This window comes from Pteropus alecto, unplaced genomic scaffold (assembly GCF_000325575.1).
Source record: "Pteropus alecto unplaced genomic scaffold, ASM32557v1 scaffold131, whole genome shotgun sequence".
In the NCBI taxonomy this organism is placed as follows: domain Eukaryota; kingdom Metazoa; phylum Chordata; class Mammalia; order Chiroptera; family Pteropodidae; genus Pteropus; species Pteropus alecto.
The window spans coordinates 5,843,811-5,865,407 of record NW_006434709.1 but is presented as its reverse complement, the minus strand read 5'-3'; the positions used below and the strand labels follow the sequence as shown (position 1 = coordinate 5,865,407).

Genomic DNA, 21,597 nt, shown 5'->3' with positions numbered 1-21,597 from the left:
CAGTAGAAAACAGTAAAAGAGACCTGTGTCAAATATAACTTGACTGCTAAGGCTTAGAAAAACAATACTAAACTTACGCTCTGCTTACCCAGCTAGACCTTTCCTGGTATTTATTTTCCTTAATTAAGGTTCTTAATTTCAGAAATGAATTAAAGAAACTTGACTTTTTGGAATTCCTATGCCTGGTAGATTGACTTATACCTTTTGTGTCTTGTTAGTAAAATATGATGATAGACTAAAAAAACTGGAAATTTAAATTGTTTAATGAGTTAATTTTTATTCAGGATTAATAACTGTCCATGTTAATTTGGCCCTAATTATTAACTCCATAAAATATAGTAGAACTGCATCTGACCTCGACCTAATTTGTCTCTATTGCTTATATGTTTAAAAATTTCAGTGAGGATTTTATTTAGGCCTTTTCTGACTCTTACTTCTACCTTCTCTCTCTTCACCTTTCTTGACCTGTTGAAGTAGAATAACAAAAAGATGGTAAGTGAGGTTACACACATGCTCTCTGTTTGTTTTCCACTTTTGCTTGGTGGGACAGTAGTTGTTGTTTTGTGTCCCTTTAGTATTGGGGAGGGGGGTAATTTCATATTTTAATTTTAAGTACTTTGATTTTTAACCTCTTTCATTGCTTCAGTTTGGTAGCAACTAATTAAGTCTGATACTTTCATGATTGCATACAATGGACCAAACCAGAACTGATACTAACATAGTTTTGAATTGTTTTCCTTGTGTTTTTTATACATGAATGTTATAATTAAAATGGAATGTGGTGTGCATAATAGTAGAAACCAAGTGGCTTTGTATAGGATATATGTGATCCAGAAAATTGGGGCGAAATTGCTACATTTGGATAAATTCACTTTATTGGCCCATGTTAAATTTAACCTTGCCTATCATAGCCTTATGTATATTTGCATCCAGTACAGTTTTCAATATGCAACTTAATATGCAAATGAAATATAGATGGTAAAGGGAGGATTTCCTATACCATCCTTATTGATGAGCAGATTTTACAACATTATCTGAGGATAAATAAGAAAAACTGGAAAGTCTTGTAGGACTTTTTCATAAACAACAGATTTTAACTCCCTAAGTAAGTGCCATTGTGTGGCACCTTTTTCTTTTGAACTAGAAGCTTACAGGATGCATCTCAAACAATTGACTCTTACTATATTTTTCAGTGATAGTCTTAAGTACTTCTACAGTAGGTCTTTTCAAGTTTGTATTTTTGTATGTGTGTTATTTATTTGTAAGCAGTTTCACAAAGATGAATATCAGGCAGTTCTAATTTAACTAGTAACAGTAACTTTGTGGAGTTTTCTTTTAAATAAACAAAGACATTTAAAAGTAGAAATTCCTCTGTTTATCCTAAATAAAAGATCATGCCTTTGTCTTAAAATCCTAAGGCGATTTAAGAAGAGAGTGCACTTGTGCAGAACAGTGTAGGCTTAATTTAACATATTTTTTACGGAATTTCCTTTTAGAAATTTAATTATGATTTTAAGGTGTGTTTGCTCTATTTTCCAGTTTGAGGTAGCAGTGTTTAAAATTATTCTTGGCACATATAATCTATACTGCTTGCTTTTCTTAAAATATAAATGCCTTTGAAACAGCATCTCAGAACAGTTACTGTAATTTTTCATTCTTTCAGGTAATAGGTGATGGTTTAGGCTTGAGGTCCGGTGATGAAATGGGTGGTAAAAATCTAAGGCCTGATCTGATTGCTTATAACTTGGTTCTGAAGTATGAGGGCAAGCTACATAAAGCTCTTAGTATTTTTGGTTTTTAGAAATCAAAATGTTCTAGGAAAGATGATATATTTTAGGATTTTTTTAAATTAAAATTTTAGATACAGATGGATTTAAGTAGCTTGAGCTACACAAATTTTGCACTAACCTAATAAGTTAACACTTGTTTTCTTCATATTAAATATTCTCTTTGTTCAGAGGGATGGTAAGATACTCAATGCCAGACATTTTTTTCAGTTAGTCCTTTATAGTACGTATGTCCTAGACATAGATACATGAGACTTTTATTTTTAGTTGGGTCAGACATCTCTAAGCCCCTATTCTTGCATGGAATAAAAAGTAAATATCCTGATGAAATTTGTTGAAATATAGTTATGAATGTATATTGATTATATAAACCATCTAATTATCTAATCTATTACCTTGTATAACACAAAGAAAGACATTCTAGAAGAAAGTAAAACTGTGTATTAAATTATATTTGTTACTGGTCAAAACTAATATATGTACTTGTAAGTATAACTATCCCCCTAAACATTTTATTAAGAAGTATTTACAATATATAGCAAAGTTGAAAGAATTTTACAGTAAAACCCATACACCCATCACATAGATTCTGACATTTTAATATTTGCTATTCTGATATATCACATATCTATCCATCAGTCTATCTTGTTTTTTGATGTATATCAAAGTATCAGTATGCTTTTCCCTAAATAATTCACTGTATGCATGTCATTAACTAGAGTTTGCAAACATAGATTTTGAGTTTTGCATTTTCCTTTCAGATGATTCTAAACAGTTAATATTTAAGATATTTGAGTATTAGTTATGGTAAATTAACTTTATAAAAAATTAGTTGCAACACAAGTTTTAGAGAATATTTTTAGCATCTGCTTTAACTTTGTTTTTCCTTTTTGTTGCTTCAGTGGATTTGCAGAAATCTGGTTCTTTTTTTAATAAGTCTTCACCTTGGTTTTACCTCTGATCTTTTTATAAAAATTGTTACTTTTAAAAGTTTTAAACTCATATATATATATTGAAACCTCTGTTTTAAGACATATTAATTTTGCTGTTTTTTTTTTAATTTTCCCATGTTTTAAACTGAAGGTATTGTAGCAGATAGCTATTTCTGATGCTAGTTTTTAAAAATTCATCAGTTCATATAGAAATTAGGATTATTTAATATCGACTATATGGTTTCTAAAATAAGTAAGTTCTAGGACATAATTAGCCTTATACATACAAAATTTGACTTTTCATATGTAGGTCATCTTAAATATGCTCTCATTGGAGACAAGACTTGTGAGTATTCTGCTTCATTTGTAGTAGCATAGTTTTCTAGTCTTACACTTTAAGATAAAAATGTTGCTCATGAGGTAATACAGAATTGTTTCCTTGAGTCTTAATTTTTTGCATCTCTACAAATATTTATTCATTTTGGTGAGCTATATGTAGAAACAATTTCAGTTCTAATTCAGACATAAGTAGGTAGAGGTTTGTGAAATTTACAAGTTATATCACATATATATGCTTTATTGTAGTGTAATAAAAAATTATTCTATTTTTTTGCTTCTTTAGTCATGCTTTCATTTGCTTCTTTCATTATAATACTTACACTTATCATTTTGATATTTACTACAAAGTAATGTGCTGCATGCATTGAGCCTTTTTCTACAAGTTTTTTTTTTCCTGATGTGCTATTTCACATACCACAGGCTTTATTTTTTGAACATTTGAGCAAAAGAAACAGATGAAACCTCATACAAAACCCTCCAAAATATGAAAATGTGGGGTTTATTTGTGCTAATGCTCTTCTTTTGGAAACATGTATTAAAGGTAAGGTCAGTTTATTGATTTAAACCACATTGTACATAAAAATATATTATTCATGATTAAACTTTGCGAGGCATTGTTCTTGAAAGAAAAAATTTATTAACTTGTAGAATGAAGAACTTTTATCTGAAAGTGCCATAAAGATTAAAATTAATTATTCCCAAATTTTCTGAAATATGGGAATATAATTTTCTAAAGGTATTTTATGCAAAAATTTGACTGGTCTAAAGCTTTGAATATTATAATTTTCTAGGATCTTATGGTTGGTGATGAGGCAAGTGAATTACGCTCAATGCTAGAAGTTAACTACCCTATGGAAAATGGCATAGTACGAAATTGGGATGACATGAAACACCTGTGGGACTATACATTTGGACCAGAGAAACTTAACATAGATACCAGAAATTGTAAAATCTTACTCACGGAGCCTCCTATGAACCCAACCAAAAACAGAGAGAAGATTGTAGAGGTAAGTTTTTAGATGAGATGTGCATTTATGTATTTCTGCCTTTTTTTTTCCTTCTTTCTTTTATTTTACATTGTTGTTAAGGAAAAAGGGAATACAAAAAATAGTTGTTTTCCCTCCAGTCCTATTTACTGAGCACTTAACTATATGCTAATCATTATTTCTAAGTAGGCTGTATCAGTATAGGAAATAAAATCCTGCTGCCATGAAGCTTACATTCTAGCAGGAAAAAAACAGACCAAAAAAAAAAAGTGACTTAATTGAATGGTTAGAAGAAAATAGATGGTAAAGGAGAAAAAAAAGAGAAGGTTGAGGGGAGTGGAGAGTGGGAGAGGTTGCATTTGTACTCAGGGTGTGGCACTAGCCATCTGAGAAGGTGATGTGTAGACAAAGACAGAGCAAGGGAGTTAGCCCAAATATTTGGGGGAAGAGCATTCCAGGCAGAGAGGAGGCAGTGTCAGGGTCTCAAAATGATACAAGCCTGGCATGTTAAAGAGTCAAATGGGAAGCCAGAGTGGGAGATCAGCAGGAGATGAGGTTAAAGAAATAAACAGTGCCAGATTATCAAGGGCCTTGTAGGCTCTTACAGGAAATTGAACTTCAAATAAAAAGAAGGGCTATTACAGGGAAGGGACATGCCCAGATTTAGTTTTCTGTGGTTGCTGTGTTGAGAGTAAATCATAAGGAGAAAAGGGTAGAAAAGAGACCAGTTTGGAGACTTTCTCTGCTATCTAGACAATATAATTATGGTTAAGATTAGGGGTAATAGCGGTGGAAATAATGGGAAGTGGCTAGATTGTGGATCTATTTTGAAGAATTTTCTGACGCATTTAGCTATGGGTAATGGAGAGTCAAGGATGTCAGGATGACTCCAGAGATTTTGATTTGAGCAACCGCAGGATGGGTTACCATCTTAAATTGGTGGGAAAAGACTGCGATAAGTAGAACAGATTGTGGGGGATGTAGATTAGGAGTTCAGTTGTGGACATGTTAGGTCCTCATTATACATCTAAGCAAAAATGTCATGTACATAGTTAATATACAAAATTAAGTTCAAGAGAAAAGTCTGAAGCTGGGGATATAAACTTGGGAGTCATCAGGATATAGGTAATATGACTCTGTAAAGAAGTGAAAGTGGACAGTGGTGAGAAGGCTAAGGACCTGGGAGATAAGAGGAGCTATGGAAAGGAGGCTGAAAAGGTTAGTGAGGTAAGCAGTTACAGAGAGCAAGAAGTCTACATTCTTAATAGTTTAGGTAAGTAACTTCATGGTTGTCTTTCATTTTGTTATATATGGTACAAACTTTAATAACTTTGTATTTTAGTAGGTTTCTAGTTACCACTTACTGTATATTTTGTTTTTTTCTGTGACTACGTTTAGATGTTGATGGAAATTTTGGAAGGGGTTTGGAAGAGATTGTTGTTAGACAATGTTAAAGTCTGGATTAAAACTCAGTTTTTATAGTAAGTGTTTTTAAAAATTGAGATTGTAGTTTTAGGTACAGAATCCATATCATTCCTTATGGTTTGTATTGTATTTTTCTTCCTAGCCACCCCTAAAACTGAAAATTGGCTTGGTTGTATTAGTTCATATTTCAAGTTTATTTTACACTTTCTGAGTTATATATAACCACTAATATTTTGTGATAAGTAGTCATTTATAATTGTCTTTTTAGCAGCACCTTATAAAATCAGAGTATAGAGATACTTTGCATTAAACCAAAAGATTCCTACACATGGAAACCTCTTTAGGAAAGCAGCATGGTGTCAGAATGAAAACCAAGTTTTCTTTCAGATAAAAAGTTGGGGAGATGACATTATATTTATCTGGATGCTTCTTCCACTAACTATTTGACCAGGACACATAATTTTTTTTAACGTTCAAAAATGACAAGAATTGGTCTCACTAAGTTCTAAAGTCTGACCTTATTTTAATACTCTTTTTACATGTGAATGCAGATTTGGCTGTGACTAATAATGCCCTACTTTAATCTCATTCAGAATGTTGAATGAGATTACAAATACTTATTATTGTTTTAGTATTAGTATTACAAATACTTATTATTGTTCTGATGAGTAAAAACAGATTCTAACAGATTTTCAAGTTGATAAATTCAAATACAACATCACTCTTCCATTTTCATCCATGTGGAGGGGGGAAATAAAGGATGATGGCGTAGAATACTAGTTAGAGTAGCTAATTGTTAATTGATGAGTATATGTTTCAGAGTTGTAAATTTTAAATTCTCTGTAATTCTCATTGTGGTCACTTGTAAAATTTCTAAATATCTCATATTCAGAGTGGTAGTCAGCCCTGTCAGTCAAGGAGTGCTCACTATAGATAACAGAAAAAAATCCCACAGGATGTTGTTAGCCAACCTAGACTACAGGGAATGAGCATGGTCATGACCAGAGAGGGCACTAGGAAACTCTTCCCGCCAACCTAGTTCAGCTGGGAAGGGAGGGGAGCTGCGGCCTTGGCTCAAGTAAGGAGGGCAGGCTCAGCAGCCAAGCTGTTCTATACCTGCCAACATTCAGAAATTGCTGCATTTTTGTCTTCCTGACCTACTATTTTACTACTACTACTTTTTTTTTTTTTTTTAATTGCTAGAGATAGAGCTACAGTCTTGGCCCAAGTTGGAGGAGAGGGATGGGAAGGTCAGCAGTTAAACAATGTCTGTAGTTTGTCTTTGAATTAAAACCTATTTCTCTTAAGGCAGTGGTCCCCAACCTTTTCAGCACCAGGGACCTACGCTCCTATGAAAGGTTTGTTCAAATGCAGAAAGCTGTCTTTCATTCTAATTAGCCATTAACTAAAACACTCAGATCTTTGTAGCCACTTATGAATTGCTTGGGGACTCAATATCTATCCAAAAATCTGTCCCCCAAATTGGAGATCAGTGACATCAGAAGTTTAATAGCAGTAAGGAGAACTGAAGAGAATGGAGGATTGTTTTAGGTCCCTTGATTCTATTTTGAGCAAAAAGCATATAAATATTTAGAATATTAACTTCTAAATACCAATATTTTTTTCTTTCCTTTTGCATTTTCAGGTAATGTTTGAAACTTACCAGTTTTCTGGTGTGTATGTAGCCATCCAGGCAGTTCTGACTTTGTATGCTCAAGGTAAGTGAAGCTTAACTTTTAGAATAGTCAGTTCATCAGACATTTATTAAGTATGTTTTATGTCAAAGGAATTTGATTTTTCACTAAGTTGTAAATTCCAGAAAAGCACAATATTTATATATTTATTCAAATATTTTCACAATTTCTAAAATTTGTCAAATACATACTTTTTACTTCCTAATTAAAAGGAGATTTCTCAATTTTTAAAAACATAGTAGTTTCCTTCTTTTAGGCTATTTTGAAGTAAAAATTTTTATGCAGTGGAGAATGGACATGGAAGTTGTCCTCAGAATTGGCACAGAGTTTTTTTTTAAAAAAGATCCAAAAAGATTAGTATAAAATTATGTTTGTCAAATGCATAATAATTACAATTTTTGAGGTGTAGATTTAATGGAGGGGATCCTATGTTTTCTTGGTACCACCGTTAGTAACTGCCATCCTGTCTATTGGAAATAAAATATTGGCCATGTTGGGGAGAGCTCTTTATAGTCTGATGGTCTTATCGAGAACTTGTGGGGCTGTCAGATAACTGCCACAGAGTGTTAGACACTTGAAGTGTAAAGATGACCTCAAGTCTACTGGGAAAAAGATATAGAAACAGGCCATTTTGATTCAGCACATCAGAGGTTTCTGAAGAGGGTGACACCTGAACTAAGTCTCAAGCCTTAGTACTTAAGCAGTATATGTGGCATAGTACTTAGAAAACAAACTTTAATATTAAAGCGATCCATCTGATTCTACACATGGAATATTAAAAATCACCTTGTAAAAATACATATTGAGTTTTTAAACTGTCTTTAGTACTGCATGTACATACTTAGAAAATACTTAGGGGGACTAATTTTTAAAGAAGCTTTGTTCATTCAAGTGCGACATATGCCTTGCACTCTTTTTAGTGTAGAAGATATGGCAGTGCATAAACTAGATGTGGTCCCCTTGTTCTTTAAAATGATTAGTCCAGCTATGGGTGATTTCTTCTTTGAAGAAAGAATCAAAAATCACTTGTTACTTTATAAGGAGTACTTGTTTGCCTGTAAGTAATGTTTCATTTAAAAAATTTTTTTTTCTAGAATTTATTTTAGAAAATACTTTGGAAAAAATAGATGTAAAATTTTTTAATCTAAGCTTTGAAACTGATAATAGTTCCATTTAAGAGGAGGGGATGGGACAGTTCTGCTGGACTGTGAATTTTTGTTTGAATTATGTTCGAATAAAATTGATCATAACAGATTTTCCTAGCAATATTCATAAATTCATTTGCCTCCAACAAGAGGTACCCTCTCTTGATTCCTGATATTCAGTTGTTGAATCCTTAATTTGAGACATTAAAAGTCCAGTAATATTAATCGAAAGAACCCAAGCCAAAGTAAAATTTTCCTTCTGAACAAGGTGTCTAGAGCTACCAGTTAAAACAGGAAAAGTAGGAAGAAGCATTCAGAGCCATGGAAGGTCTTTGAATTAGAAAAATGACATGGTGATTTTGGAAGTAATGTCTGGCTGCATGGTACAGATAGGATTGAGAGGAATAGATGGAATTAGAGGATTTGGGCTTGCGATTAGAATTGTCAGGGAAGGTAAAGAAAAGGTAAAAACTAGATTGAACCTTAAAGAATCTGTAGGAATTGAAGTGGAAACAATAGATAATATAGTGACAAGTGGTCAAGTATGTAAGCTGGCGGGAGTGGTAGAAAATGAAGTGAGTTTGGGTGGGAAAGGATGTTTGGAATATAAATGTAAATCCCTGCTTTAATTGATATTACTGGGAGTATTTTCAAATTAGTGTTGTGGAGTCCTCTTTTTTTGCAACGGAAAGTCTTGTCTTAAGGAATACAACATTAAAAGGCAATGTATGATTTTTATTGAAGCTTACAGCATCAATCAGGGAAAGACATTATATCAACATCAGAGGAGGTGGTTTGAATAAATGCATTCAGAGACAAATTACAGCTATTCTATAGTGCATGCAAGTTTGTATTAATAGAAAGAGGGAGAAGGTCTATTCAGGGATGAAAAGATGATAAAATAATGCTTAAGCAAGTATAGATAATATATATTCTGGTTAAAATTTTTTTTAGTTGAAAGCATTCCATTAGAAAATATGAGTTAAAGTTTTTTTTGTTTGGGTTTTTTGGTTGTCGTTGTTTCTTTTCTGCCTAAATTAACCCTGGTGCAAAAAGCAAAACACTAACTTTTGCAGTTATTTATACTTTTAAATAGTGCATATTGGAAATAAAGCAGCTTCTTTGTTCTTTTATAATAATAATTAATGTCAGTTATTATATTTAATTGACATTGTCTTCTCGTTTCTGGTAAGTAATCGAGGTGGTTCTTTAGCTACCCAAGATTAATTGTTCCCAGATTTCAAGCTGCCTAGTATCAACAGGAAGTTTTCCAAAACAAAGTTTCGAGTATGCTATATGACTAAAATAGAACTAGATTATTTCAATAGGTTCACTATCAAGTTGTATAACATTTCTTTCACAATGGTTTTCATAAAAGTTACCCATGATGCTTTAGAAAATTTTACTTTAAGAGAATTCAGGGATCAAGATTGAGTTGGAAAGAAAAATAATTACACTGAGCTTTAAGAACATGTTGGTTTTCAGTCCTAGATCTCAGAGTCTGTTTCTTCCCTTCTCCTGGGATAGCACATGATTGACCAAAAGTCTCACAAGAGACATGTGAGAGAACACCTGACTTCAGTGTCTATTTAATAGAAACACACTGCAAAATACACAAATAAAAAGGAAATGCTGGCTTCTGGACCATTCTGACTGATGAAGTTTCTAGTTTGGTTTCTTTACTAATTGAAAATTGCTGGCTCTGATTTTTCTGATTTGGCTTTCTATTTAAAATCTCATGGTTCTTACACAGGTTTATTGACTGGAGTAGTGGTGGATTCTGGAGATGGTGTAACTCATATTTGCCCAGTGTATGAAGGCTTTTCTCTTCCTCACCTTACCAGGAGACTGGATATTGCTGGGAGGGATATTACCAGATATCTTATCAAGGTAAGCAAAAGAAAATGCCATAGAAATTAAATTTTGTAATTTGTGTTTACTGACTTAACACAGAATAGAATGTATCATCTCAGGATTCTAGCAATTCTTCTGTACCGAGAAATGACCCCGTATCCCATTATTCATCTAAAAATCCGTTTGAGATTTACTTTCATGATTTCTATCTAGTATATTAATGAGAATTTGTTATTTTGTTACATAATTATATTTGCTGTTCCCGAGGAAGAGGTAAAGAGATATTTCTTGTCCTGACCAACAAAAAACCATGGTATTTGATTAAAAACAGGGCTCAGATTTACCTGACTTTATTTAGCAGTTTTTGTGGAATACATCCAATTTTCAGTGTTTGCTATTTTAAAATTTACTTTAACTATTGTTAGTTACAATTTTCTTTAAAATACTGCTGAAGAAAGTATATGCGGCCACTATTTGGAGGTATGTGTACTTTTTTTAATGTTAAAAAAAGTTTAATGTATTGTCTACCAGAATTCTGTAGTTCGTATACCTCCTCTGGGTCAGTGACTCTCAGCCAGGGACAATGCTGCCCTTCAGGGACATGTTGTAATATCCGGAGACATTTTTTTGGATGTTACAACTACAAGAATGCTACTAAACACCCTACAGTGAACAGCCCCCACAAAGAATTATAAGGTCCAAAATGTCACTGGTGCTGCTTTTGAGAAACACTGTTGTAGGGTATGTCTGTGCAACAAATTGGGTTGCATTGTTTTCACCTTGACATTGGGTTCCTTTAGTCTCATTTAGAATAATAGTGAAATTAATTTAATTAGAGTTACAATACACTCATTCTAGGCCAGAATTCTGTCTTAAAGTAACCACCAAAGGAATTTCTGAGGATGTTCTTCAGAACATAAATACAGAGATTAGGGAATTTATTTTTTAGAGTTTTTACATGAAAAGTTTAGTTGTGTTTATGATGGATAGTTTTGTGTTTTTGTTTTTTTTTCTATCAATAGACTTAGAGATATCATGAATATAGCACTGATTAAGCAAATTTCAGATTATAGGAGTCCAATACTAAAATAATATTTACAGACTTTTGATTATTTATCAAAACTATCTAAACATTAGTATTCCAACAGTACTCTTTAAAAACTAGTTTTTCTAGCTCGTTTTATCCATTTATTATTCATGAACTGTTAATTCTGTAACTCTCTGAAACTTCTCTGTAAAACTGAAATATAAACCCTTCGATGGCAAAGTACTGTCCCTGTTTCTGAAATATTCACTAAAACCTAAGGATCCACTGTCTATTTGTTATTGATTTGACATATTAGTGAACAATAATAGCTTTGGCAGAGTCGAATTCATTCAGATTAATTGTGAATTTACTGTTATTTTTTGAATCAGCTTCTTCTGTTGCGAGGATATGCTTTCAACCATTCTGCTGATTTTGAAACAGTTCGCATGATTAAAGAAAAATTGTGTTATGTGGGCTATAATATTGAGCAAGAGCAGAAACTGGCCTTAGAAACCACAGTATTAGTTGAATCTTACACAGTAAGTATTTCCAGTGTATGATATATATGTGGTTTTAAAATAGACAACCATGATTATTGGTGTGTGCTTAAGGAGGTTTTCTTGGAATCTAGTATTTTTGTTTGGGGTGTTGATATATGTGTGACTTTTAATGTTTTTCTACATTAAGATTCTATGGTTTAATTATTTTAGGGCACCATATAATAATGTGAAATAAAGCAAGAATCATAAATTGCCTTTTTACCTTAGGATATAATTAGTTATGAGATGTTATTTTGAGATTTTAGTATCTAGAATTACATTTTCAACATGTGTTTTATAGAATGTTATTGCTCTGAAATGTTAATAGATATTTCACAAATATTAAAATGGGGGTTACATTGTCAAATAAGTTTGAGTCAGTTTTGCTTTACTGCAGGACTTCTCAGAGCCTTTGATCTGCTAATATGTAAATAACTATGAGAGTATAGTATACCTGTTTCTCAACCTTATTAAACTATAGGAGTTAACATTTCATGGGACTGGTAGTGTTCTAAGAAATACCTTGGGAAGTGGTCATTGTAGAGTAATAGTGCTTTAATTATTCAGTAGGTGGCAGTCTTTCCTGACAGTATTTTCTTAAGGAGCTGTTGAAAACACATGTTAACTTAAAATTGTAGCTAATGAGGCTTGGAACCTTGTTATAGCTTACAACAAGGGAATCGGTCTACCTTAATTTTTAATGTACTGCCATCTTAAGTCTATCATATTCATCTGGCAAGTACTTCCAGATCTTAACTTTGATCTGGTTATTACTCAAATGAAATCAAATAACAGGCAGTAAAAGTAAGTATTCTTAAACCATTTGATTCATGTAAGCTCTGCATATCACAAATATGTGTGAAATAGTCATTTTAAAAATTATTATAAAGTTTTATAAGTTATATTGTTTTATTTTTCAAAGATACTGATCCAAAGAGTCAATAATCCAGTACTTTGCAATGTAACGATCTCCAGATTTGCCCTGGGGATTTTTTCCTGAAGCCTCTTCACACTTCCTCTAGATTTATAATTTTTCATATACCTGACTTGTTCAGAAGAAAGTGACATGTGGCAAAGGATGGGGGAACTAGAATTGTAAGACATGTTTTATTAATGTCCTCCTTTCTCAGAGAATTTGAAGTAGGTTACAAAATTATATACAACAATAGGAAGAAATCATAAACTGATGAGTAAGTGAAGAGGGATGAGGGATAAGGACAAATAAAGGATGGATAATACTTGATGCAGAGAAATGAGAACCACAGTCTTAACAGTTCCTAAGGGTTGGTAGTTCTTAGGGTAGGTGGCCCCAAAGTGGCCAGGTAGCCAGAGCATCAAGAGAAGTCACACCATCAGAGAGGCTGGAAGTGTGAGGTACAGAGATTTTGCTAAAACTCACCGGACAGTTTTATTTTTTTAAAGGTAAATGTTCGGATCAGTATCTTTCTCTTTTTCTTTTTTTTTTAAAAGAAATTTAATAGAATTTATAAAAACAATTCTGGAGTTTTTGAAAAATATTGCTTTGTACATACCTGTAAACAGCTGACAGCAAGCATGAAGTAAATGTTTTAAAGAACTTGCTTTGTGGGACTTTGTCATATTGGAAAGTCGATTTTGGAATATAATTATTATAAATAAATATACTGTTAGAAATGTTAATGTAAAACTAATTCTGGTATCATATAGAAATGTGTCACATGCCAGCATATATAAGTATGCTTGTTACTTTGTTCAATACAGCGAATTATGTGGTAGTTTAAGAGAGGGAGTTTTTCCTTAACATTCTCATTTTATTAAATATAAATATGATGTGACTTAAGAGTTTTCTGCACAAGGTCATGTGGTAATGATATCTGAGCTGTTGTTTAAATCATATTTGCTTAATTTAAAATTACATTTATGTTATTTAACATTTAATGGGACCTACTGAGTAGGATACAACTGAATTGCCTAATAAAAATAGTCTAGATCAGTGTTCCTTAAACTTTTTTTATAGTAAAACATTTTTCAGATTGAACGATTTAACAGAAGTTTCACACATGATATATAAAGAGTTTTGATGGCAAAATAATAAAGTTTCACAGAGTAATTTCTGAAAGAAATCATTTAAAATTTTTAATTGAGTGTGTTTATGCCACATGGTAAAAAATATCCATAAAATCACTAATATTTGTTAAAATGATAAGTAGCATTACCACCAGCAGTAATTCAAATGTAATCGTTGATCAGTGCTGCCTATTTATGCTTAGCTGCACACACATCAATAGAACATCAAGCCTTTATGCATTAGTGATCTCTCCAAGAAAGTCTTGATATTTTGGGTCATGGCGTACCATTTTTAAAAGCAGAACAGAGTATGATAATGAAAACAATTACCAAAATTTATTTTACTCTTTTTTCTTTTTTCAAAAATGTATTTTGGGAGAAATATGTTACTGGTAATGATTTTGGTTATAGAATAGATGTGTTTAAAAGTACTGTGTTCTAGAAAACACCAGAAATTTTTTAAATCTTTAATACCTTGTTGTTCTTGGTTGCTAGCTCCCAGATGGCCGCATCATCAAAGTTGGAGGAGAGAGATTTGAAGCACCAGAAGCTTTATTTCAGCCTCACTTGATCAATGTTGAGGGCGTGGGTGTTGCTGAATTGCTTTTTAACACAATCCAGGCCGCTGACATTGATACTAGGTATGTTAGAAATGGTGGTTTCAAAGTTATTTATCAGAAATAGATGAAGTATGAATAGTTAGAATGACCAAGTTATCTATTATCTCACTCATGTTTTTGAATAGATAAGGCAAAATAATCTTGATAGGGTGGCACTGGATGTTCAACATATCATTGTGTCCTAAAAGCCACTTTAAACTTTTATTCTGAAACAATTTAAAACTCAGAGTTGCTAGTATAATAAAGAGAACTCATATATACTCCTTATCTAGTTTCCCATTTTACTAATTTTAACATCCTATATTTTTGCTTTATCCTCTTTTTTTTTGAGCTATTTGAGCATAGGTTGAATGCATAAATCCTCCTTACTCCTTAATATTCACTTTGTACTTCCTAAAAATGAAAATATTCTTTATAGCCACAACACAGTTATCAGTATCAAGTTCAGGAGATTGTTTACCAATACATATTTTTATCTACCATCATATTTCAATTTCGTTCAATGTCCTAATAATGTCCTTTATACGGTTATTTTTTTTCTCCAGTAAAGGTCAAAATCTAGGATCATATGTTGTGTTTAGTTGGCATGTCTGGCATGTCTCTTAGTCACCTTTTGTCTGCTACTATTCTTTAGTCTTCTATGACATCGATATATTTGTAGAATGCGGGCCAATTGTTTTAGGGAGTTTTTCTCAATTTGGGTTTGAATGATTCTCATGATTAGATTCAGGTTATACATTTTTGGCTAAAATACATATGTGATATGTCCTCAGGGTATCACATCCAGAGGTGATGTCTGTCTGTTCCTTACTGGTGACGTTAGTGTTAAGTTTCCTGTTTGCTCCACTGTATAGTTCTTCTATTTTTCCTTTCCTAATTTGTAAGTAAGTCGTGGGAAAATACTTTGAGGCAACGAAAGTCTGCTAAACCTCATCAAACCCTACCCCCATCCATTTTAGCATCTACTGATAATTCTTGCCTAAATGCATTTCTATCATATGGTTGCAAAAAGGTGATTTTCTAATTCTGTCACTTCTTTTATGTTTAATAGCATTCTAGCAAAAGGAAGTGTTTTTCTTCCTCCCTTATCTTGTTTATTATCAGTGTGGATTCATGATTTTTTTTCAGTGGATTATAATTTATTGCCATATTTATTTAAATGCTCTAAATTCCTGATATGGCCAATATGAGCTCCTTCAAGCAGGAAGGAAATATCTGTATCCTTTTATGTATATCCATCTTTTTGTTTTTTGAATAGGTAGAACATTAACCATGTAGTCAAAACTACATTACCCTCCCCACCCTTTGTCTTCCACCCTAGTCTTCCCTCTTTATATGTAAATGGTCTTACTAGTTTCAGGTTTATCCTTTCTGTGGTTCTTATTTCCTCTTACACAAAAGGTAATATAATATACTATAAAAACTCTTTTGCACTTTGGGTTTTGATTTTTTGTTCCTGTTTTTTTGTTGTTGTTGTTTTGCTTAATATATCCTAAACAATCCCATTCCATTTCCTAGGGATTGTCCTCATTCTTTTTTCCAGTTACATTCTTTTTTTCAGTGTATACATATCATGGTTTATTCAGTGAATCTGATTATTTAGGTAGATCTCAATGTTTGTGTTGACAAATAATGCTGCAATTAATAACCTTATGCATGCTGTATTTTTGTATTATTGGGCATGAATATTCTGAAAATATTTTTAGAAGGGGAGTTTTCCGTTGAAGGATAAATGCATCTAGTTAGGTTATTGCTCCGTTCCCCTCTAATGAAGTTACACATTTCTCATGCCCACCAATAATATGTGAGGACACCTGTGTCCCCACAGCTTGTTAACAGAGTTTGTCAACTTTTTTACTTTTATGACGGTCTGATGAGTGAGAAATATCTCAATGTAGTTTTAATTTGCATCTCTTTTAAGAGTGAAGTTGAACATTTTTCTGTGTTTAGGGCCATTTTTATCTTTCTAGTCATAGCTTTTATATCTTTCTGGTCATAGACCAGTTCATAGCTTTTGCCTGTTCTACAGAATTTTTATAATTTTTTTCCTCAATTTTTAAAAGTTCTTTTTATATTAGCTCTGTGTTATCTGGTACAGATATTTTCTTCCAGTTTACCATTTGTCTCTTGCTTATGGTATTTTTAGCCATACAAAAATTTGTTTTTATTTAGTTGTACAAAAAGACTTATATAGTCTTTTTTATTAAATCTAGAGTTTAGTCATAATCAGATAATCCTCCCCTACACTCAGGTTGTTGAAGAATTCACTCAGAAGCGTTTTGTAAAGCAAACTTGTTTGGTTAACCCTGAATTTAAATACCCAGCTAATTTTTTTCAGTGGCTGGGGAGCAGGATGATAATGGAAATTAATAAAAGCAATTGGCTTATTACAAGGTATAGATCTAATGGCAGATGATCAAAAATCTCATCTAGACTTCATAATTATGGTAAATTCTCATAATAGGAATGAGATAGATTTTTTTGTCCTTTGATTTAATGATCAGTAATTGCAAATCATTTTTAAAATTCCATTCCCGTTGGTGATTAAAGTTTTGTCAAGTTCAGTACTCTCTCCATAGACCTGACATTGGAAAGTAGCACAACTCACATTTTGTTTGTTCTACATATTGAAAGCATACATGTAAATACAGGCTCATGGGTACTTATCACATATAACCATATTTCAGCTGCTTGGCTTATGCTGCACTCAACGTGTATACTTCTGCAGTTAACCCACACAGTTCTTCCAGAAGCTAGGCTTACAGTAGCCTGAGCCATTGAGAACCTGGAAGTAAGTAACAACCTGGAGGCCAGTTTGAATTAGGCCAAAATGGATGTGACTTAGCTCCTGAACTTTACTGTGAGAAAAGTTCTTCAAACTCTCACTCAGACTATATTACTTTTACTGCATATGCAATTATTTTAGATTTGATTGTCTGGTATAAGAAAAGCATGTGTAAGGAAGGAAGAGAGAACTGCTATAAGAAGCAAACACATCAGTCTAAAGAGAAATAACAGCAAAAGCTTCAAGGCAGAGGAACAAAAGGGAAAACTACAAAAGGCAAATGGAAAAATTGAAACGAACTGGAATCAAAGTACAATATGGTTAATTAGAGTAAACAAGCATATCTCGGGGGCTCCAGGGAAGCAGTGTGATGACACAGTCCAAACACTAAAAGTTTGTAGTGTAAACTGTGGTCATTATTAAAAGACTCAATTAAATACATTTGCAAGAAGTGTGTCATGTGCTTTAGAAATATTTTTATCAAAATTATAACATTTTATATTAAAGAGGGTTTGGTATTAAATAATGATAGTAATAACAAACATTGAGCCTGGTGATTTACATGTCAAATTTTATTTCATTCCCACCAGACAACCCCTGAGGCTGACATAAATAACAGGAAGTCTGAAACCTCAAATGAATACCTATTGTGTCTTTCTAGATCTGAATTCTATAAGCACATTGTCCTTTCCGGAGGGTCTACTATGTACCCTGGGTTGCCGTCACGGTTGGAACGAGAACTTAAACAGCTTTACTTAGAACGAGTTTTAAAGGGAGATGTGGAAAAACTTTCTGTAAGTATCAATCGACCGGTTTCCAACTGTTATTAACATACTTTTAAAACCCTGTAAGCTAGCTTGAGGATCTTGACAACCACCAGAGGGCGCAAGAAGTCTTCCTAAACGAATTCCTAATGTAGTCAAGTACAGCCTTCAAGAGATAAGAAAAAGTAAATGGTTCAAGGTAAATATATAGCTCTGTTCCAAAATGGTCAGACTGTGTGGTTATCTCTGTATTCAGTGGATGGAGACAACTAGGTCCAGGGCTAAACATCTGGCTCATCTGTAACGAACAGCCTAAAATTGAGGTACCCCTAGGAGCATGGGAAGGAACCTGCTACAGTATAGAGGGATAAATGCCCCACTTGGGGTTGGAGCTTTTTTGTTTGTTTGTTCGTTTGTTTTTTAACTTATTTTTGGATATGTAATCAGCTTTCAGTGCTACTCGTAGACTGTCTCATGTTTCTGATCCTAGATTCTTTTTTTGACTGTGTTTTGCACATGTCTTATCTCTCCAATCAAATTGTAAAACATCATGTCTCTAATTCTTTTGCATCCCCGTTAACTATCATAACTTTTGAAAAGACTTTAATTGATAGTTGTTGACGTGTAAAATTGAAAGAAAATTTTAAGCTAGCATGTAGTAGTTGATGGTTGTTTGACATGAATTTTTTCTCCTACAAACTGGACTATGTGACATGTACTATATGCATTCAACCAAGAGTCATTTAATTCTGAATTAATCTCTGAGCTTCTTCTCACTGACTTTGATCAACTGTTTTGATAATGAGATAACATATTACAGAGGACTGAACATATTAGAGACATTAATGTTACATCTCATGTGTGACTTAAATTGTTGAAATATAATTGAGTATAGACACATACATTAAATAAATTAACACTGAAAAGGAAGCATGTTGTCTAAGTACTTGACTCGTTTGATTTTTATTGAGTTATACATATATTTAAAATCAGTTTCAGGTGGTCATTTATTTACTCAGATATTTCTTGAACTCCTGGGTGCCAAACGCTGGTCTAGGTGCCGGGACAAACAAAACAGAAGTGAACAGAAACTAAACCCTGCTTTTAGTTATGAAGGATACTTTGTCAGTAGTAATAAGCACCGTGAAGAGAGGTAAAGTGAGGTAGGGTAGAAGGTGGTGGTGGTTGGGGAAGTACTGGGCTCCTTCATGGCCTGTCACAGGGAAGGCCTCTCTGATGAGAAAACTTTTGAGCAGAGACTTGAGTGGAGTAAGGGGGAGAGAGAGGGAGTGAGCTAGCCGTGTGACTGGAGGAAGAACCTTCTAGGCAGGAACAGCAAATATAAAGGCCCAGAGTTGCTGGGAGCCCAGGTGCAGTTGGAGCAGTGAGCAGTCGAGGGAGAAGGCTGGGAAGGGAGGTCAGAATGGCGGGCGCAGGTCTTGTTCAGACACAGTAAAGAGTTTGGCTTCACTTCTAGTGAAACGGAAAGCCCTTGCAAGGATTTTGAGCAGACAAATGACAGGATCTGACTTGTTTTTAAAGGATCATTAAGTCTGGTGTGGTGAATAGACTGTTGGAGGTGAGGGAGAAGAAAGGTGGATGTAGAACGATGCATTTTAAGGGGAGAGAGGAGATGGTAGAAGCTTATAAAATAGAGGAGGGAAATGGTTGTGTTGGAGAGTGGAAGAAAGAGCAGAGACCGTGGGATTGCCAGGTAGCACTGAAGGGCTCAATTGAGGTGATAAAGTAAGATGCTAAGTTTCTCTGCTCTAGTGTTCAGTTGCTTTGAGGGCACATGCAAATAGAGTGTTGATCACCTGAGTTGGAGTTTTGCCAAGTGAGACAGAGAGGACAGAGTCACTAAGGATAATGTCAGGAAATGATGGAGAGAGCACACACACACATGCAACAAAGCAGGTATGAGAATAACCTCAGGATCTATAGGTGACTTGGGCAGAGAGTAGAGGATGGAATAGCCTGATAGGAGTTGTAGAGGGGCTGTGGAGTTATGAAAAAGGAGAGAGAAGCAGCAGTGAAGACTAAGAATTCCTGTTACCAAACCTCCAGGGTTAGGAAGGTACTGTGAGAGAGAGAAACAAAAGCCAGCCAAGAAAGCTCCAAGGGCAGCGATGTCTTCAGGGGCTGGCCAGGCCTCACTTAGAGCACAGTGGCCAAATGGCAGACCTGTGCCCAAGCTGGCTGTTTTATAAGTATAGTTTTATTGGAACACAGCGAGGACCATTCTTTTACATGTTGTCTTGTCACATGTTGTCTGTAGCTATCAGAGAGACCTGCAAAGTCCTAAGTATTTACTATCTGGCCCTTTACAGAATAAGTTTACCTGGCCCCAGCCTAAGAGCAAAACAGTAATTCAGAAAATTAAAATAGTATGTTAACCTCAGAATTGATTAGTAAGTTACTAGTGTCTTTTTATGTCCTGTATTATCAGATCCTATAGTGTGACATAAAGACAGTTTAGTATGACAGTTACTTTGCATCTCTTTGCAGGATTTTTGACACTGTAAATAAAACTACTACATCATTTTAAGGTTTCTCTTTCAGGTGTTGACTGACCATACAGATTATTAGACAATGCTGGCTAGAGAGCATAAAACTTTTCCCACTTGTCTTTCATTTTGGTTATTGTGTTCACTTTTTTCAGTATTTCCATGATTTATTTTGATGATATTTGGTCTTTTTGATTTTGAGACTAGTTCACTTGAAATTGATATAGTACAAAGTGAGCTTTGCTTATAAGAACTTAAATTTTACTGTGTTGCTTGGGACTGCAGTCATAGCAGTGTTGGGTACTAATAATGATGGGGGAACAGGTGTAAATCAGGCATGTGCTGAGCACACTGGGGATGGATGTGTGATAGCCTCGCTATGAACTTTGGGCAAATTACAGAATGTCTCTGTACCTTAGATACCAAATCCTGCTGTCCTACTTAAATCACAGGGCTTTGGGGGAGAATTCAAGAGAACATACAAACAAGTCATTTTTTTATAAAGCAGAAACTACTATGCACATGTGACATTTTATATCTTTTTCTCCTTCAGAAATTTAAGATTCGCATCGAAGACCCACCCCGTAGAAAGCACATGGTATTCCTGGGTGGTGCGGTTCTAGCAGATATCATGAAAGACAAAGACAACTTCTGGATGACCCGACAAGAATACCAAGAAAAGGGTGTCCGTGTGCTGGAGAAACTTGGTGTAACTGTTCGATAAACTCCAAACCTTGTTCCCATCACATCCCTAATGCTTTCTTTTTTCCTTTATTGCCAATCTTTGAACTCATTCAACTCCAGGACCTGGAACAGGCCTCTCTGTGCCCTTTGACTGAAAAGATTGTGTTTTATTCTGGTGTCTTGGGAAGCTTTAAATTTTTTGTTAAAGTGGTAAATCTGACTGTTTAATTCAGCTTCCTTACAAACAGAATGAGAGGGCAAAGGGTCCTGTCTGCTGCTTTGTTTCTTCAAGTAGGCATTTAGATCATTCCTGTAGGCTTCCTATTTTCACTTTTCTGCTCGGATGCTGCTAGTTTTAGCACACTCGGTGGTATACCTTTATTAGCATAAGAAAAAAAATTTTTTAACAGGAGCTTTTACGTATTATTGGGATTGGGGCGGTAAAGGATGGGTGGGCAGCTGC

The 21,597-nt window shown here is 34.0% G+C and overlaps 1 protein-coding gene across 1 annotated transcript in view; it reads left to right on the top strand.

Annotated features, from left to right (window-relative positions):
- ACTR2 (ARP2 actin related protein 2 homolog) overlaps positions 1–21,596 on the top strand; it is a 29,831-nt gene extending 8,235 nt beyond the window's left edge. The window contains exons 3-9 of the mRNA XM_006909543.2: positions 3,850–4,065; positions 7,115–7,187; positions 10,062–10,198; positions 11,579–11,728; positions 14,270–14,415; positions 17,841–17,973; positions 21,004–21,596. Coding sequence (XP_006909605.1) covers positions 3,850–4,065; positions 7,115–7,187; positions 10,062–10,198; positions 11,579–11,728; positions 14,270–14,415; positions 17,841–17,973; positions 21,004–21,174 — 1,026 coding nt within the window. The 3' untranslated portion in view covers positions 21,175–21,596. The remainder of the gene's footprint in view (positions 1–3,849; positions 4,066–7,114; positions 7,188–10,061; positions 10,199–11,578; positions 11,729–14,269; positions 14,416–17,840; positions 17,974–21,003) is intronic.
- The last annotated feature ends 1 nt before the right edge of the window (position 21,597 follows it).